The sequence below is a fragment of the Squalius cephalus genome (genome assembly GCF_949319135.1).
Source record: "Squalius cephalus genome assembly, chromosome: 21".
Classification (NCBI taxonomy): Eukaryota; Metazoa; Chordata; class Actinopteri; order Cypriniformes; family Leuciscidae; genus Squalius; species Squalius cephalus.
This window is the reverse complement of record NC_137142.1, coordinates 7,813,395-7,830,624: the sequence shown is the minus strand read 5'-3', so window position 1 is coordinate 7,830,624 and position 17,230 is coordinate 7,813,395. Positions and strand designations below refer to the sequence as shown.

The following is a 17,230-nucleotide window of genomic DNA, read 5'->3' as shown; positions in this document are numbered from 1 at the left end:
ATGTTCTTGGCCCTTCGCCATATTGGTTCTGCCACTACTCATTTCGTTGTATCCATATCTAGGGCCCTATAAAATCCGTTTAATTTTTTTCCCAAATTCCGTTTTTTCCGTTTTAATTTTTGCAAAATCCTTTTTTTCCGTTTTAATTTTTGGGAATTCAGTTTTTTTTTGTTTACACTTAACTGTTACTTTAGTCGTAAAAAGAATGTGCTTTTAATGTTAATGATTAAAATGTACACAAATAAAATAGGAATGACCTTAAATTTATTGAGGTAACAAACATCACATTTACTGCAATGGGCAACATAACATAACACTAATGCAACATAACACTGCACTCTAAGTACTTCAAGTAACAACAAAATATGAATGATTATGAGCTTTAAACTGTCCAGTAAAATAAATTATATTAGTTTATATAGGTTTAAATAAAAGTGCTCCATTAGCTTTTTCTTTCAAGTAAAAAGAAAAAGGACAAAAAAAAAAAAAACCTCTCAATTTCAGAGTTATACATAAAGTACTGATAAGAATCATCTTTTCCATACAGTACATTTAAAGTGCATCAAAAACAAGGCAAAATACAGCAAGTACTCCCTGAGTTATGAAATTAAAGTTGAATTTGTCATCATGTAACAGCCAAAAACATTTTATCAAAAGTTACTTAAACAAGTATTCAAGTTGTAGGACTACTACTGAGGGCTTAGCGTTGAGTTTCTTAACTTTTTCGCTGACGAAAGCAAAGCCGTGGAGAGCCACTTCGACTGGCCATGCTTTCATTGTTTTGAAGGGGGAGCTGCAATGACGGGAGGGGTTGTGTCGCCCAGATTTGCTTCCCCCGGTCTGCATTTTCCCCAGACATACATTCTTCTCCCACACAAAAACAGAATTTCATCCCAAATATGTAAAATTCCGCGAAATCCCGCGTTAACACTAGATTCCGCGTTAATTTGCCAATTCCGCGATTCCATGATCGCGGAAATTATAGGGCCCTACATATCCACTAACTCTGTCTGTTTGGTAATGTTTGCTACTAGCTGCTTCATGTCCTGGCCGTCAATCCCAAGCAGTCCAAGGGTCCTCCAAAGTGACTGCCCTGTGAAACCCCTGTAGCCAACCTCCACCAGCAGGTTCCAAGCCTTCTATCCTTCCGGGTTGACACTTGAGAATCAACGCCTGATATTTCTTAAGCTTACGCTTGTGTGCTTCCCCCATTCTTTCCTCCCAGGGTACTGTCAGCTTGACAAGCCAGGTACTCTTCAACCAGAGCACAGTGTCAGGTCTGAGACTAGAGTGGATTATTTCCTCTGGGAATTTGAGCTGCTTCTTAATGTCTGCCAGCATCTCCCAGTCATTTGTCGTGGCCAGGACTCCTTTACTCCTCATCTCAGTTGCCACGCACTCCCTAGAGCTAAGAAACTGAATGAAACAAGGCCCCTTAACAAGTTGTCTTGGTTTCTTTTCTTGCCTGCTCCACTCCGGCAGTCAGCGGAGTCAAAATCTGGTCATGCCGCTACTGAAATTTTCCATCTGCCAAACTTGTTCTGCGTGAGGAAAGGTCATGCTTAAGGTTAGCTGGTCTTCCACAGAGCATGCAATTGGGTCTTTCTGCTACCCCCTATGTAAGTAGGTTTGATGGAGTAGGTAGGATGTCATACACGGAACACAACAAAAACTTCATCCAGTGCTTTTCCATGCTCCAGATGTTCTGTCAAGTCAGAGCCCTCTCCCGCACACCCTCCCACCTCATCCAGCTGCCCTGCTTATTCATCGCTGCGGACTTAACATGCCACCTTTTCTCCTCTGCCTTACGGACCTCCCTCTGCACCATGCCGCGCTGGTCCCTTGGATTCGCCTGCTTCCAGCTTGCCCTGGTCGAGCAGCCTAGCCCTTGCCTTCCCTGGATGACTGACCCGACAATGTCAGCATGATGCAGGCTCTTCTCTGCCTTTGCTGGCTGACCATGTACGACCCGTCCTGACCTCAATGTCTGCCTGACGTACTCTTGGATCTTTACTGTCTCGCAGCATCATCGCCTGTCGTGTTTTTGTTACATTATACTCCTCCACCACTGATGTTACAGGCAGCTGCAGCTTGCTGCCTTTGCTATACAGGCCTATTGGGCTTTATATTTTAAGCTACAGTTAAGAGTACAAGCCTATTATCAATCGGTTTAACAGACTGCACCATATTTATATCTTCTCTGAAGTAATGTTTGAAAAAATGAACAAATGAATTTTTATATTTACAGAATTATAACACAACAAATAATGTAAAATTACATTATACCTTACATGACCCATTTGTAGTTTTGGTTAATGTGTCATTGTTCACGTGTAACAAAACAATGTATTTCATAAGTTTTTGCACAGCAGTTTTATGATTTATTTTATGTTTATGATTATCCATTTTATGAAGATGGTTTTGAATCACTTTTTTTTACAATAATGTTTGCATGTGTGCAAAACTAATGCAATGTGCTTGATTTCACCTGCCATTTGCAATAACCTAGACATAGTCAGGCACAATTATTTTACATCTTTCATTACTCATGATTTGACTGAAAGATTATAACATTGTTCAAAATTAAAAATGTAAAATAAACATTATATTTATAACTTGCTGAATTAATAATGCAATGTTGTAAGGATATGGTGACAATATTGTAACACTCATTGTTTAAAAAGATTTATCATTGCATACTGCATAGTTTCAATATATTGTACTTAAAAAAAAAAAAAAAAAAAAAATAAAATCAGTATACAGAACATACTCTGCATTGGGCAGTAAGCAGTAGGCTGAATAAATGAATTATCAGTGGACGGATTCAACAAAACTATAGACAACTTTTTACACAGAAGGTATTAGAAAACAATGCAAAACTATTCAGATTTTTTTTAAATTTACACATTTTAAAATAGTCAGTCTCTTCTAGGAAATCTGACCAAAAATACAGATGAATGAAGATGGGCTTGGAAATGGCCTGATCTCTGGATCATTACGTCACATAGATTATTTATTTTTCACAACAGTAAAATATTTGAGAGTAAGGGAAGCACCCCTATGGTTGAATAATATTGATAAGCTAAGCTTTTGCCACGTTACATCATCACAACCACATTCACCCATTTGCAAAAGAAACGAGGGCTCATGTTTCAAATAATCTTTTTCGCCTGTTACCAGAATTAGAGCATAGCACTGTATTTCAGTGACAAAATACTTTTGGATAAAGAAACATTTAATACTTCAGCAAAAAACTATATTATACTAAATTTGGGTGGTGTGGCGCAATGGATAACACACATGCCTTTGGTGTGAGAGACCAGGGTTCGAATCCACTGTGAGACACCAATGTGTCCCTGAGCAAGACACTTAACCCCTAGTTGCTCCAGAGGCGTGCGACCTCTGACATATATAGCAATTGTAAGTCGCTTTGGATAAAAGCGTCAGCTAAATGAATAAATGTAAATTTTACATTTGAGACAAAAAAAAAAAAAAAAATTTTTTTTTTACAGGATCCCAATAAAAATCTGTGACATAGAAATCTTCATTTCCAGCACCTCTAAGCTCGCTGATGTTAAGAGTAATACCACTTGAACATACAGAGCTTAGGAAATCCCTAAAAGCCGAATGACATAATAACCACAGTCTGGTCTGTGAATATTTCCTTTGCCTCCTGGCTCTAAACACTGGGTGGTTAGAATGGGAAAAAAGAGGTAGCTGTAAAATTACTCTTTTAATGCCTTGTTCACAAAGTCCCGACTGACATTTCTGCTTTACATTTTCTTAATGGATCCGCATTCATCAGCCCTGAGCTCCCCACCCACGTCACTGTTGGTCTTCCCTGATGTGGCGTTTTACTGTTACAGGGCAGGTTCCATCAGATGGTTATTACCCTGTAATTCACTGTGCCAGGGTATACACAACTATTTACAGTGTGGTTGCATGGTAAAAGCAATGAAGTGGTGAACTAGAGAGCTGCTGTATGTCAAATCAAACAGGCAAAAGATCTCTAATATGAAAGTTTATGTAAGTTTAAACCTTGTTTATGTAAGTTTAAATTGATTGTGCTCCTTCAAAATTTCGTAGGGGAAATTGATTAGAACACCTTTCTGGGATTATTGGACTAAAATAATTGAATTTAACTTATTCCCCACACATTATAACATCTTAGATGTCCTTTGATAAAGGTAGTGACTTATCATAAAGGATGTTACAGTGCAATTAATGAACATACAATCATCTTTGGAGCATGAAACGGAAGTTGTGATAGTCTTTTCTTCCCCATTGTGAAGTATATCTATGAAACAGCTTCTCGAACAAGAATAAATGTAGGTAACTTGCTGCTTAACTACCATAGAGTACGAGGCATCATTGAAGAAATCAACTAGCTAGTCACGTCTGTTTCCCGAAACCATACTCTCACAAATATGTCATTGGTTAGTGATGTCACGCAGGTGGTGGAGTAATAACTACTTTTAATGAATCTGTTTGAGATCAAATTAATGCTAGATGTTTTGCTATAAATTACAGACATGGCATCTGAGGACTATTTCTAATTTTTCTCAGTTATTTTGCTTTATTTCCAGATTGAATCATAGGCTCGTTCTTACATACTAGAGCACGTTCGCACATGCGCACTCTTCAAAAACGGATCTTTAAATCTCTTGACAAACTAAAAGACGTAAATTTGTATGTATTCTAAATAAAAGATATAGATTATACTGAATATCAGTGTTCTTATTTTGCTCAAGATAAGGATTTCTTGAGTCCACATGTCATGCAAACAAGAAATGCTTCTAACCACATGTCGAGATCTGTCGTTCCAAACACACAACTTTGTGATGCTGTTTGCAAATCACTGATTCTTGGGAATTTGGATAAAACATGTCCCACGAAGAAAAGTGCTAATTCTGTTGGAAATTAATAACATTTTCATGAATAAAAAGAATCAAGGTTATAATCAGGGGGTCTTTTGCACATATGTAAGGTTTTTTTATAGGTTTATTTTTAATTTGTATTAATTTAATGATTATATGCTGGCCCATTGCCTACAAAATCAGTTGTCCTCGGATAGGAGATAATCATTTCAACTTGATTAAAAAAACAAAACGTAATAATTAAATTGAAAAATATCTTTACCACATGAAAGAGTACATAGTAAATATTGTTCAAACCTCACTGTTTGTAGTTTTTAATACATATTACAATTATTTTGTGGTTGCTCAAAATGTGTCCCACATATTCGTCACCACCGTCAGATATTTATAAAAAGCAATAAAATCAGGCAACTACAAGGTCAACTTAATTACTGGGGACCCCATTTTCAAACCTTCAACTGTTCTGCATGCTTCAAGATCACTCAAGCTCCTGTAAGTTTGCTAATTTCTCTTAGACTTGTTCATATTTTTGGACACTGCTACTGTCACAACCATAACATGTCAACACCGTCTCTTTTGTATAAAACAATATTAGATTCGATTATGACATAAATGTATACTTTTTAAGAAGAGGTCTGAAGTAGATAGCAACAGAGGGAAAAAAAGATGGCTAATGTGAACAACTCATGTATATCATGTGAAAGAGTAGATTTTGTCACCACCGTCATACGTCACCACCGTCAGGTTTTCTGTCTGACGGTGGTGACGTACAGTCTGACGGTGGTGACAAAAACCTCCAAATGGTCCTCAACGAAGGCTAGAATATAATTGTTGATCACAATAAATACCAATATGGCCTGTAATGTTTCATTAACCTTTTTTATATTTGTATTTATGTAATTCTCCCTATATTTCTTCCATACAGGCCTACACCGCATGCTACTATTAAGCAATATAGCACGAGTGAGAGTGAGGATGTTCGTGGATATCCAAATTTGGATTTCTCTAGCCTACATATGTGCAATGTAAGACTTTTGAAGGCCAAAAAATGGATAAGAAATAGCTTTAAAACCATGTCAGTGGGCATTAGATTATTTGTCAATACCTGCTCTCTCCTCATCTTCATCTTTCTTTTTCTCTCAGTCTCCTTATCCTGACCTAATTCTTCCCCTCCTAAAGCTGAACTTTGACTGATAGTCTTTTCATTTTCGTCTGTGTCAGTGAAGAAATTAAACATACGTAGGCTCAACTGATATTTATATGTTTTATGAATCATTTTCTTTGACAAGTTAATTTACTTAAGGCTACCAGGAAATCTGTAGCCTAAGTCAATATTGCCAATAAGAACCTTCTACAAGCTTTGGAATTTGAAAATCTGTTTTTAAATGTTAAAAGTAATTTTAAATAATACAAATTATAGGCTACGTTTAACGCAGTTGGTGGAATTAGCAGACGTTCCCTTAGGTATAATGCGCTGTGGAAACGCGTCAAAACATTCTCAGGTATACATATGCAGCATTAACGCACATAGGTGATTTTAAATGAATATTTCATGTCGATATACAATGGTTACATAATGTTAAAACTAATCCTGCTATTGATATCTTTGTAAGACTGCCGACCCTATAGAAAAGTGGCATGGGAAAACAAAACTAACCTAAAACCTAAAACTAACTTTACCGAGCTCAACCACCGTGATTGCATCTCGGGACCAGGCCGGCCGTTGCCGATTGGGCCAAATGCTTAACATTTACTATTATTATTATTAAATTATTATTATTATAACCACAGTGAAATCGTGCAAGCGATAAAAACCTGTCCTATGCGCTTTCAGCCTTTAAAAATAATGTATATATATATATTTAAAAAATGGTCCGGCCCCGATTGGTCCCGATGGCCAATCCGCCACTGGCAACTGTAAACACAATGACTTTGTCTGCATGCGTGAACCGGCGTAGATGCACTCAAATCAGACTGGAGAACCGTGACTTAGAACATAACGTCGGGAAGCGTGTTTGTGAAGGCGGGGCCAGGGGGTGATATTATGTTTTGATTTGATGCAGAAGGACTCCTTCCAGGCTGGATGCAATTTGACGGTGCACGCGTCTTTTTTTAACAATAGCCTACCATCACGCTATCATTGATATTAAAGGAGAACTCCGGTCAATTTTAACATTGAGCTCATTTTTTTGTAAATTTGGAGTGCTGTCAGTACAGAGAAGAACGACAAAAATCGGTGTTGCCTACACCGTGTTATCCTCTTTTTAAAATTTGCACCCTGTTGACTTAAATGGGGCAAGTTTTAAACCTGCTTTTAGCCTCTTAACATCCTTGATGTGTCATTACAAGTGCCCAGCCATGTGAGTGATTCCTTCAGAGTCAACACGCGGTGAATCTGACTGCAGTAGATGTGCAAGATATGAATAAAAATGATGTTATTTCAGCCAGCGCACATACCTGTATTTACATCCTGTTTTCGGTTGAAGTCCACAGTAGTCGATTGTTGAGTTCGGGCGCATGATCGTACGTACTAAACCTATGCGCGTGAACTCGACAATCGACTACTGTCTACTGGCTGAATAAACATCATTTTTATTCATATCTTTCACATCTACTGCAGTCAGATTCACCCGCGTTCACTCTAAAGGAATCACTCACATGGCTGGGCACTTGTAATGACACATCAAGGATGTTAAGAGGCTAAAAGCAAGTTTAAAACTTGCCCCATTGAAGTCAACAGGGTGCAAATTTTAAAAAGAGGATAACACGGTGTAGGCAACACCGATTTTTGTCGTTGTTCTCTGTACTGACAGCACTGCAAATTTACAAAAAAATGAGCTCAATGTTAAAATTGACCGGAGTTCTCCTTTAATGAATCTATTTATTTTTTAGGCTAATTTATCTGAGGTGCCGGAACACAGTTCCGGATCGTTCCGGCCCACTTTAACCCCTGCTGATAACGACAGAACTTGCAACCATATTTGGCTAACAACGCTTTCGGGAAACGCACCCCAGGCCAGTGTGCACACGACGATGGCCAGAAGTATTCCAATATTGGATTTCAATTAAGTCATTCAACTGTGCTTTCAGAGTTACAATTATCTTTACAAAGAGGCTTCGAGTCATCTTCCACCACAGGTGTAATCCACGTTTTAAGATTTTGGTCACTCTTCCACTCTTTACTGTAACTACAGTTTATATGTATGCCACTTTGGCATAGCGATCGATCACTTGAAGCTACAAGCTAAAAACACGTCACTCATGAATCATCACGTCTGCCTGCTATCGCTCGTGATTGGCTAAAAGTGTGGGCTCATCAGCGACGTCAACACCAACGCCAGCTAACTCTGCAATTGGCATGTGTGTTTAGTAACATCATGATGACTGATTGGATGGAGTACATGGGCACTTGGATTTTGTTTGTTAACCAATTATCCTATAAAATTTAAATGTTTGAAAATCGCCACACTGATCCCAAACCAGCCCAAAGTTTGTTCACCCGCCCAAACCAATTCTGACCCACACAATCAAATTTAAAACTGCCCAAATTGGTAACACTCTTGTATGTTACATGTGCACAAGTGCTCTGGCTGCAGTTCACTTAACGGCCTCCGGTGTTGATCATAACTGATAGGGATCACGCTTAGGGAGCCTGTCATCTTCGAGTATTGATAAAACAAGCCAATGCACATCGGCGTGCGTGAATTGCATCACACGCTCCGCCCCGCAGTGCGGGAATAAATACGGAAGTGGATACACGCACCAGTTGTCTTTCGATTCGGAGCCGATTGGTGTCGATGTCTCTGAAGAGTGTTGTTGTGTACAACGAGCGAGTGTGTCGGTATTCTTCTGGAAGACTCTCCCAGTGCTGGTGTTTTTTCAGCGAGAGTGCAGCAGTGATCGCGAGCTTCTGAAGCTCTCAACTGATGTTTTAACAGCATCAAATTTCTGAGTTTGTTGACGGTTGGTTGAGGGCGAAAGAAGTGAGTGCTTCACTGTTACTGTAACAGTGTTGCCGCGGTCATTCCCCTGTGTGCTCCGGCACTGGTGACGGGTCCCATTTCCTGAAAGAGCAACACGGGTGTGTTTGCGTCTTTTTCAAGATGCCATTCCATCCGTGCGTTTCCTCATTGAAGGGGGATCCTCGTCTCCCCTTTAAGGCCTGTAAGTTCTCGTCCGTCTTTACGCGCAAGGCTTACAAAGCCTGTGGGCAAGCCGCTTCCTCTCTGCATGCCATGGTGCTGCTTCAGGTCCCCCAGGTCCAGGCACTCATGAACATGCACGAGGGTAGCCCAGACCGTGAGCTCATGGGTGAGCTCCGCACTGCATCCGACCTCGCCCTGGTGGTGGGTTACGGTCAATCTTGGACCTGCGTCTCTTGAGTCGGGCCCTTTACAAGCTTCCATTCAAGTTGTGAACGAAGAAACACATTTTCGTATGCTCCGTCCCCGAGATTGGTCTGCAGCGTTCGACCTGAAGGGTCACTTCTCTTCAGCAAAGATCTCTATCCTTCCACAACGCAGGCCGTTGGCACCCGCGTCCAGACCTCTGGAACCTCCATGTCTGGTCCCGAAGCGGAGGTTCTAGGTGATCTACCACAAACATGTCGTAGACACCATCACTTCTGCGAGAGCACCCTCTAAAGATGAGGCTTGTTTACGCCCTGAAGTGGAACCTGTTCGTTGAGTGGTGTTCTTCTCACCCAGAAGACCCCCGAAGGTGTTCGATCACTTCCGTGCTTTCTTTCCTGCAGAGATGGGTCGGAGCAAGGGCTGTCTCCCTCCGCCCTCAAAATGTATGTTGCCTTTATATTAACGCACATCATGATGCAGTGGATGCAAATCCGTGGGAAAGCACAACTTGATCGTCAGATTCCTGAGGGGAGCAAGGAGACTGAATCTATACCTTCTTGGGACTTATCTCTGGTGCTACTGCACTGCAGAGACCTCCCTTTGAGCCACTGCAGGCAGCTGAGTTAAAAATCCTGTTTTTAAAGAAACAGTTCTCCTGCTTGCTTTGCCTCTATCAAGAAGGTAGGGGACCTGCACGCATTTTCGGTCGACGAATCGTGCCTGGAATTCGGGCCGGCCAACTCTCATGGTATCCTGAGACCCCAGCCTGGATATGTGCCCAAGGTTCCTAGCTCTCCCTTAAAACGGGACCAAATGGTGAGCCTGCAAGCGCTACCCCGGAGGAGGCAGACCCAGCCCTGGCTTTTCTCTGTCCCTTCCGCTCCTTGCGGTTTTAACTGGACAGAATGCAAAGCCTCAGGACCTCAGACCAACTCTTGTCTGTTACAGAGACCAGCAGAAGGGAAGGCTGTTTCCAAGCAGAGGTTGGCCTACTGGATAGTGGTTGCCATCATCTTGGTGTGTATTTTCCAAGGTGCACTGTGCCCCCTGGGTGGTGAGCCTCTCCAAAAAGAGAGTGTAGCTCCTTCCTGGGCGTTGACACAGGGGTGCCTCGCTGACAGATGTTTTTAGGGCTGCGGGCTGGGCCAGAAAAGATTTTCATAGAAAAATATTCGCTAGAAAAATAGCCTATGTGTCGAGCCGGTTGCTTCCCATGGGCCCCCTTCACATGAAGCCAGTTTCACTGTAAGCCCAGTTCGAAGTGTAGGCTTGCTGCGCCATTCCCCTCCTATGAACTGGATACGTGCGCCATTTGTGCTCTAGTAGAGTTCCTCTTTAGCCGAACCCTGTTGAGGTCCTCCACACCCTTCGGCAACGGACGTGGCGGAGTGTCCGATGACTGGCCTAACACTCGTATGCACTGGTGGAACCTGTGCTAGGCTGGGTCCATATGTTGTGAGCACTACGGCGATCCCATATGTGTATTCTTTCACGGTACGGCTCCCTGAGGCAAGCCCGTGTCTTCCCTTGGCAGAGCCTGCCCTGCCGTCACTGACTGGTTGAGTCTCACCCCTCTTATAGGCTGGAGCCACCTCAGTGACATTCCATATGTAGTACTGCACGGTAAATCGCCAAGTCCATAACGTGTAACCCTCACGTTTCCTCTCTACGGGCAGGATGTGTATTCCTTCCAACGAAAGGGGAATGCTTTCCCAGTGGTCTTGTGGAACAGCAGTGACATCCCTGGCCTAAGCCTTGTCCTATCTCCGCCTCAATAATGCGGGGGGATCAGAAGGCTTTTGTCTAGACACTGGAAGGTGGCAGCTCTAGTGGCGTTTTAATAGAAGATTCCAATCAGTCGATACGTCGACTATGTCGAACATGACCGAACTGATAAGGAACGTCTCGGTTACGTATGTAACCCTCATTCCCTGAAGGAGGGAACGGAGACGTAGTCCCGTCGCCACTATTGCTGGACCACCACTTACTCCGGCCTCCGCTCAGCTCCTCAGCGAAAAACAATTGGTGCGTGCATCCACTTCTGTATTTATTCCCGCACTGCGGGGTGGAGTGTGTGATGCAATACTCGCACGCCAATGTGCATTGGCTCGTTTTAACAATACTCGAAGATGACAGGCTCCCTAAGCGTGATCCCAATCAGTCGACACGTCGACTACGTCTCTGTTCCCTCCTTCAGGGAACAAGGGTTACATACGTAACCGAGACATTTTTGAATTCTACATATAGCCCCTTTAAATGGAATGAAAGATATGAAATTAACTGCATGTTAGCTTGCTTGATCTATGTAAGTTCATGTGTCATACCACAGGTGTAATCCACGTTTTAAGATTTGGGTCACTCTTCCACTCTTTACTGGAACTACAGTTTATATGTATGCCACTTTGGCATAGCGATCGATCATTTGAGCTACAAGCTAAAAACCTGTCACTCATGAATCATCACGCTCGTGATTGGCTAAAAGTGTGGGCTCATCAGCGACGTCAACACCAACTCCAGCTAACTCTGCAATTGGCATGTGTGTTTAGTAACGTCATGATGACTGATTGGATGGAGTACATGGACACTTGGATTTTGTTTGTTAACCAATTATCCTATAAAATTTAAATGTTTGAAAACCGCCACACTGATCCCAAACCAGCCCAAAGTTTGTTCACCCGCCCAAACCAATTTTGACTCGCACAATCAAATTTAAAACTGCCCGCACAAGTGCAAGCATGAGCAATAAGTTGCTAGCTGCAGTTCACTTAACCTCCGATTTTGCTCATAACAAGGGTTTCTGAATTCTACATATAGCCCCTTTAAATGGAATGAAAGATATGGAATGTACTCCATGCTAGCTTGCTTGATCTATGTAAGTTCACATGTCATACTGACAAGAAACTATGCTTCTAACCACAGGACGAGAGCTGTAATTCCAATCATACAAGTTTGCAATGCGGTTTGCGAATGTACGTTGGAACTATAATTTTGAGAAACACCGATTTATGTTGGTAACGACAGAACTTGCGACCACAGTTGGCTAATGATTGGGAAACTCACCCCTGGATGGTTGGCCAGTTCATCAGAGATCTATCATCACATTGCAAATGAGCATGTTACTGTATTCCATCCCAGAGTGATATCAAAAAGACATTCAGTTCTTGCAGACTTGTTATGAACTTGGGAGAACTCCATGATAAACTGCTCCAGTGATGTTCACACTAATATACAATCCAGAAAGCAACCAAAAAGCAATAATTTTGTTAGTTGTTTTAACAGGAGTCCCATTACTAAAACACTCATGTCTTTTCAAACTAGTTTCTCTAACGTTTTAAACTAATTAACTGCAAGTCTTATTGATTAACCATGTCTGACTATGCACAGTTCTTACCAGATGTACTCTTACCAGATGCAAGCTTTTATTTTCTCCAATGACTCGAACATCTGAATGCTCAGTCACCAGATGAAGAAATATTTCTAAGTTTTGGAAAGTGTGGGGCCCAACAGACGTCAATGGGACGTCAAAATGATACAGGAAATCCTTTGAATAAACCTCAGGGTAAAAAAGGATTCTGGAAAAGAAACCCAACTCCTGTAATAATTATAAAGAACTGAGCTGCAAACTTGTGCACGGCATACTGAAGCAACAAACTGAAACTTCTCAAAGGTGAAGGTGAAAGTGCATTATTGACTCAAAATGATATAAACAATACCAGTGAAAACATAGTTTGTATTATTATTAAATTTTTGCATGATTTTGGCAAATGGAAACCTAAAAATATTTTAGCATAGTTATCTTAAATGTTTGTTCTTCCGGTAGTCTGAAGCACTATACACATCTTTAGATGTTTCAGGCTACAGAAAAAAAAACCCAGCATTTAAGAAATTAATAGATTCTTTACCTATATAGTGTGTGTATATTTAAAAGGCTATTAAACCATCATGAAGTTTAATCATTGTTAGTGCTGTAACTGACACTGATAATTTTGGACAATATTCGGATAATGATCATACTGTGCACTATGGCTTTGTAAAACAAAATATATAAACAAACACAGAAATCACATAAGTACATAAACACAAATAAAATATAATGAAGCATAATAACAGGCCAAGGGAGAAACATTTTTTTTTTAACACAAAGTAACATTTAATTGTAAATGTATTTAAAAATTGGATAACAGCAATAAAACTTTATCTTATTTCTAATTTATACAACACTGATTTAACCTCTTCCCTGATTGTTGTCCTGGACTATTTTTCCTTTTCCCTTTACTACCTTTGTTCCCCTTCATTGGATATTATAAATGTATTCTTTATAGCTAATATTATAGTGAATGAGTCAGCAAAATAGAAATAACTATATGATAATTTAACTAGCTAATTTAACACATGGTCTTAATTTTCTAGACTGAATAGAGTTAGGAATTGCACTTCCATGATGGCCAAATATTAATAGAAATTACTTTAAGTAATGGAAGAATACTGTATAGACATTTATAATTATGAATATACCTACATTTAAAAATAAAAAATCTAGTGTTGGATTTACTTTGAACAAAATTTCACTCATGGATTGTAAAATAAAAAAATAATTACAAAGAAATAGCAAGCAATGCATTAAATCAAACATTTGAATGTAGAAAGACTGAAATAGTATTTTCTTGTAAAACATACTTTAAAACCATACTGTGTATGTGTCCTGGATCTCAAAATCTTGTTTTTTACTCTTTTCAGATCCACAGTACAAGCTTACATTGCTTTCATTTTATTATTGTTTAAGATTAGGAGCAAACAACACATGGTGCACTTAAGATAACATTAAAAATATGTATGTAGGCCTATGTTATTATTATTATTAAAGGGATGTGTTTTTAATGTCATTTTCAACATTAATTAAAATTGCAGACGAATGATTGCACAGAAATAATGCTACGTCTGACGGTACCGTCATTTCGTAGTTTATATAAATATACATTTTTGGAGGGGAAAAACGTCGCTCCTGCAATAGTTTGTCGTTAGTACGCTGTACCAAAACGAAAAACAGATTTGTCCTCTTTCTCTCTCTCTCTCTCTCTCTCTCTCTCTCTCTCTCTCTCTCTCTCTCTCTCTCTCTCTCTCTCTCTCTCTCTCTCTCTCTCTCTCACACACACACTCATTGACGCGTGCTGACGTCAGAGCGCGTCAGTCCGCAGCAGCAAACAGTTGTTTTCTCCAGTTCTGCTGCCTGCCTTGTCACTTGTCTTGCAGTCGTTTATGGCTCCTGACAGCGTTGTTTTTACGCACAAAACAGTATTACTTGTGTTAAAGTAGTACTCACTGTGACATCTAGAAGTCAAAGAAACAAATCCGAACTGTATGTACTGAGAAGGACCCGAAATGCACCAACATGTCGTTATAGCGAAGAATGGCCTCTAGTAGAAGCACTTATACGCACCCATATGTCCTTAAACGCTGCTTTTTATATTAATTCCCTAACGTCCTGCCTCGACACTATAACATAAGAGGATGTCCAACCCTGAGAAATGACGCCCCCATTCCCCCCCGAGCAGTGGGAAAGCACACTACAGCAGTCCGGAGCGGAGCAGCTGCGCCAGAGTGCGGCGAGCCGGGGAGGAGATACGCGAACGCCGTTCTCCGGCTCCACTCGAGACGAGCCCTCTTCGCCTCTTGCCTTCATTTTTTAACATTATTCTAAGAGGAGAGGACGTGGCGAGTCTACATACTGGACATACATCAGATACATGTGCGTACGGGGCGCATACAAACACGGCGTTCTGTAGCGTCTTCTAGATTTGACGCGCTTTGATGTCATCCGGCGTCTCAGGGTCGGATCGTGTCATTTATAGCAGCGGGTCGACATTAAACTAGACGCATATCATATCAAGAGTTATCATTACTCGCTTGCGGTTAGACATGGAAGATGGTCCGCCTTCCACAAGCTGTTTCCGAAGATTTACGGACTGTTTCATTGGCTCAAGTAGGTATACTTTTTGTTTTCCTGGTATTAGTAAATAAGGGTGTTGTAAAATGTAACGTTTTTGTTGCGTACTTGCACTGCGTTGCAGCTGCATACTGGGAAACTTTTGGTTTGCTTAATTTCCAACGTGAAGTTTGGGTGGCAATATTTGCGCAACGGCTGCAAGATAGTGTGAATGATTATGTCCATTACAGTTAAGTTGTTTAGATAAGTGTCTGTCATCACCTGTTATGTGTGTTTACATTAAGTTTTTAGTGCACTTGTTGGGTGGGGACATACATGTGAAAGAGGGTGATGTCTCATCCTTTGAATTAAATAAGTGTGGCCCTAAACTTGTTTTTGTGATTTCCTCTCTCATTTAAAATGCACAGACAGGATACACAATACACAAGTCAACTGTTGTCTACTGGAATGTTAATTAGCCAGTGTAATTTTTTTAGAGCAATCTAATGCAGGACAAGCCATGAAATGCAGAGACTTAACAGGGGTATTTAATTTAGTCTTTGATTAGTTTCACATGCAGAGAAATTATTGGAATTATTTCCCACAGCGCATAGCAGCTCAAAGTGAACAACAGTGTGGAGATGTTGTTGTGGTGACCTCCTCTGATGAATATCATGACAGAATTAGTATTGAACCAATTGACTTGAGAGCAAAAGCTGCTGCCGTGGTACTAATGACAGACAGGTAAGCACGAATGTCACCGGCTTTACTGAAATGCCTGCTTATGATGGTTTCTCATATTAGGCAAGGTTTATTTCATTGCAGTCTCGGAGGATACATCACATACAAAATTAATACTATTCATACTTTAGAGCATGTTCCTGCAATACGCATTAAAATGCCAGAATAATAAATTGCATGGTACTGTGTTTACTATGCAACTTTACTTGTAGTGTGTTGACTTAGCCACAGGCCATTTTTTGCATTCAAAATATATTTATTATTCATGCTATTTATTATTATTATTATTATTATTATTATTATTATTAATCACTCAGTGTGCCATTTGAGCTAATTTGTGAAGAGGTCTCTTGGCCAGGGAAATTTCTCTGTTATTGATGGAGATTGACACACACACACACACACACACAAAAATAATATATATATATATATATATATATATATATATATATATATTCTTTTCTTTTTTTACCCTAATTTGTTTATTTAGGGACTTCAGCATTTATTTCACTTGTAGACTAGTGTAAACTAAGTCTTAAACTACTCATTTTTAATACGAAAAACTCAGTACAACAGTCTTAACCGGTTTTGCAGGATATATATTTCTTATAATTGTTTGATGTACGAAAGTAATTAAAAAAACACATTGAACTTAATGCTACAGAACCTTAAACCGCACAGGTTCATCAATATGCAAAAACATTTACAAGACATAGGCTTAATAGGAACACTGATATTTTAGTTTTACTTTGTCATTCAAAATATGTCTCATGAATTACGATGCTTTCGTGTTGTCGGCAGATGATAGTTCACAGCACATAACACATTGTGGTCTGCACGAACCATGTTTATCCACGCTGTAAGTGAAGCAGTATTTAATGTAGTCTGGGTCATATTTTCCATTACTTTGTGTAGTTTTGTTCATGGTTTTCAAACATGTCATGCAAAGTGCAATATCTCCCTAATTTGACTAGATTACAAGTGAGAGATTCATTTGCATCAAAATATTGTATTGATTTTGATTGGACGGGTGGCCTTTGACACCAACAACAAAAGATGTGGGAGTCTTTTTTTTTTTTTTTTTTTTGCTGTGCTAACTATACAGGCAATTTAGTTTTATGATCAGTTTCTCTACATATTTAAATGAGCACTTTTGTTTCTATTAGACAGGATAGTCTAGACCAGTATTGCCAACTCTCACAAGACAAATTAGCAACCGCAGCTTCAAACAAGCCCAATATGATTTATTATCAATTATTTATGATCAATAAATGAGCCTGCAACATATTAAACTGAAACCACTCTGAGTTTGAAAAGCAAAAACAGAAGTTGTTTTA

At 39.9% G+C, this 17,230-nt stretch overlaps 1 protein-coding gene across 5 annotated transcripts in view; it reads left to right on the top strand.

Annotated features, from left to right (window-relative positions):
• pde10a (phosphodiesterase 10A) overlaps positions 1–17,230 on the top strand; it is a 151,466-nt gene that overhangs the window by 34,728 nt on the left and 99,508 nt on the right. For 2 of the 5 annotated variants that reach the window (XM_079855135.1, XM_079855134.1), the window contains exon 1: positions 14,783–15,209. The exons of the other annotated variants lie outside the window; for them this stretch is intronic. In XM_079855135.1, the coding sequence (XP_079711261.1) occupies positions 15,146–15,209 (64 nt within the window). In that variant the 5' untranslated portion in view covers positions 14,783–15,145. Of the gene's footprint in view, positions 1–14,782; positions 15,210–17,230 lie in introns of those variants that run through there. 5 annotated transcript variants of the gene reach the window in all.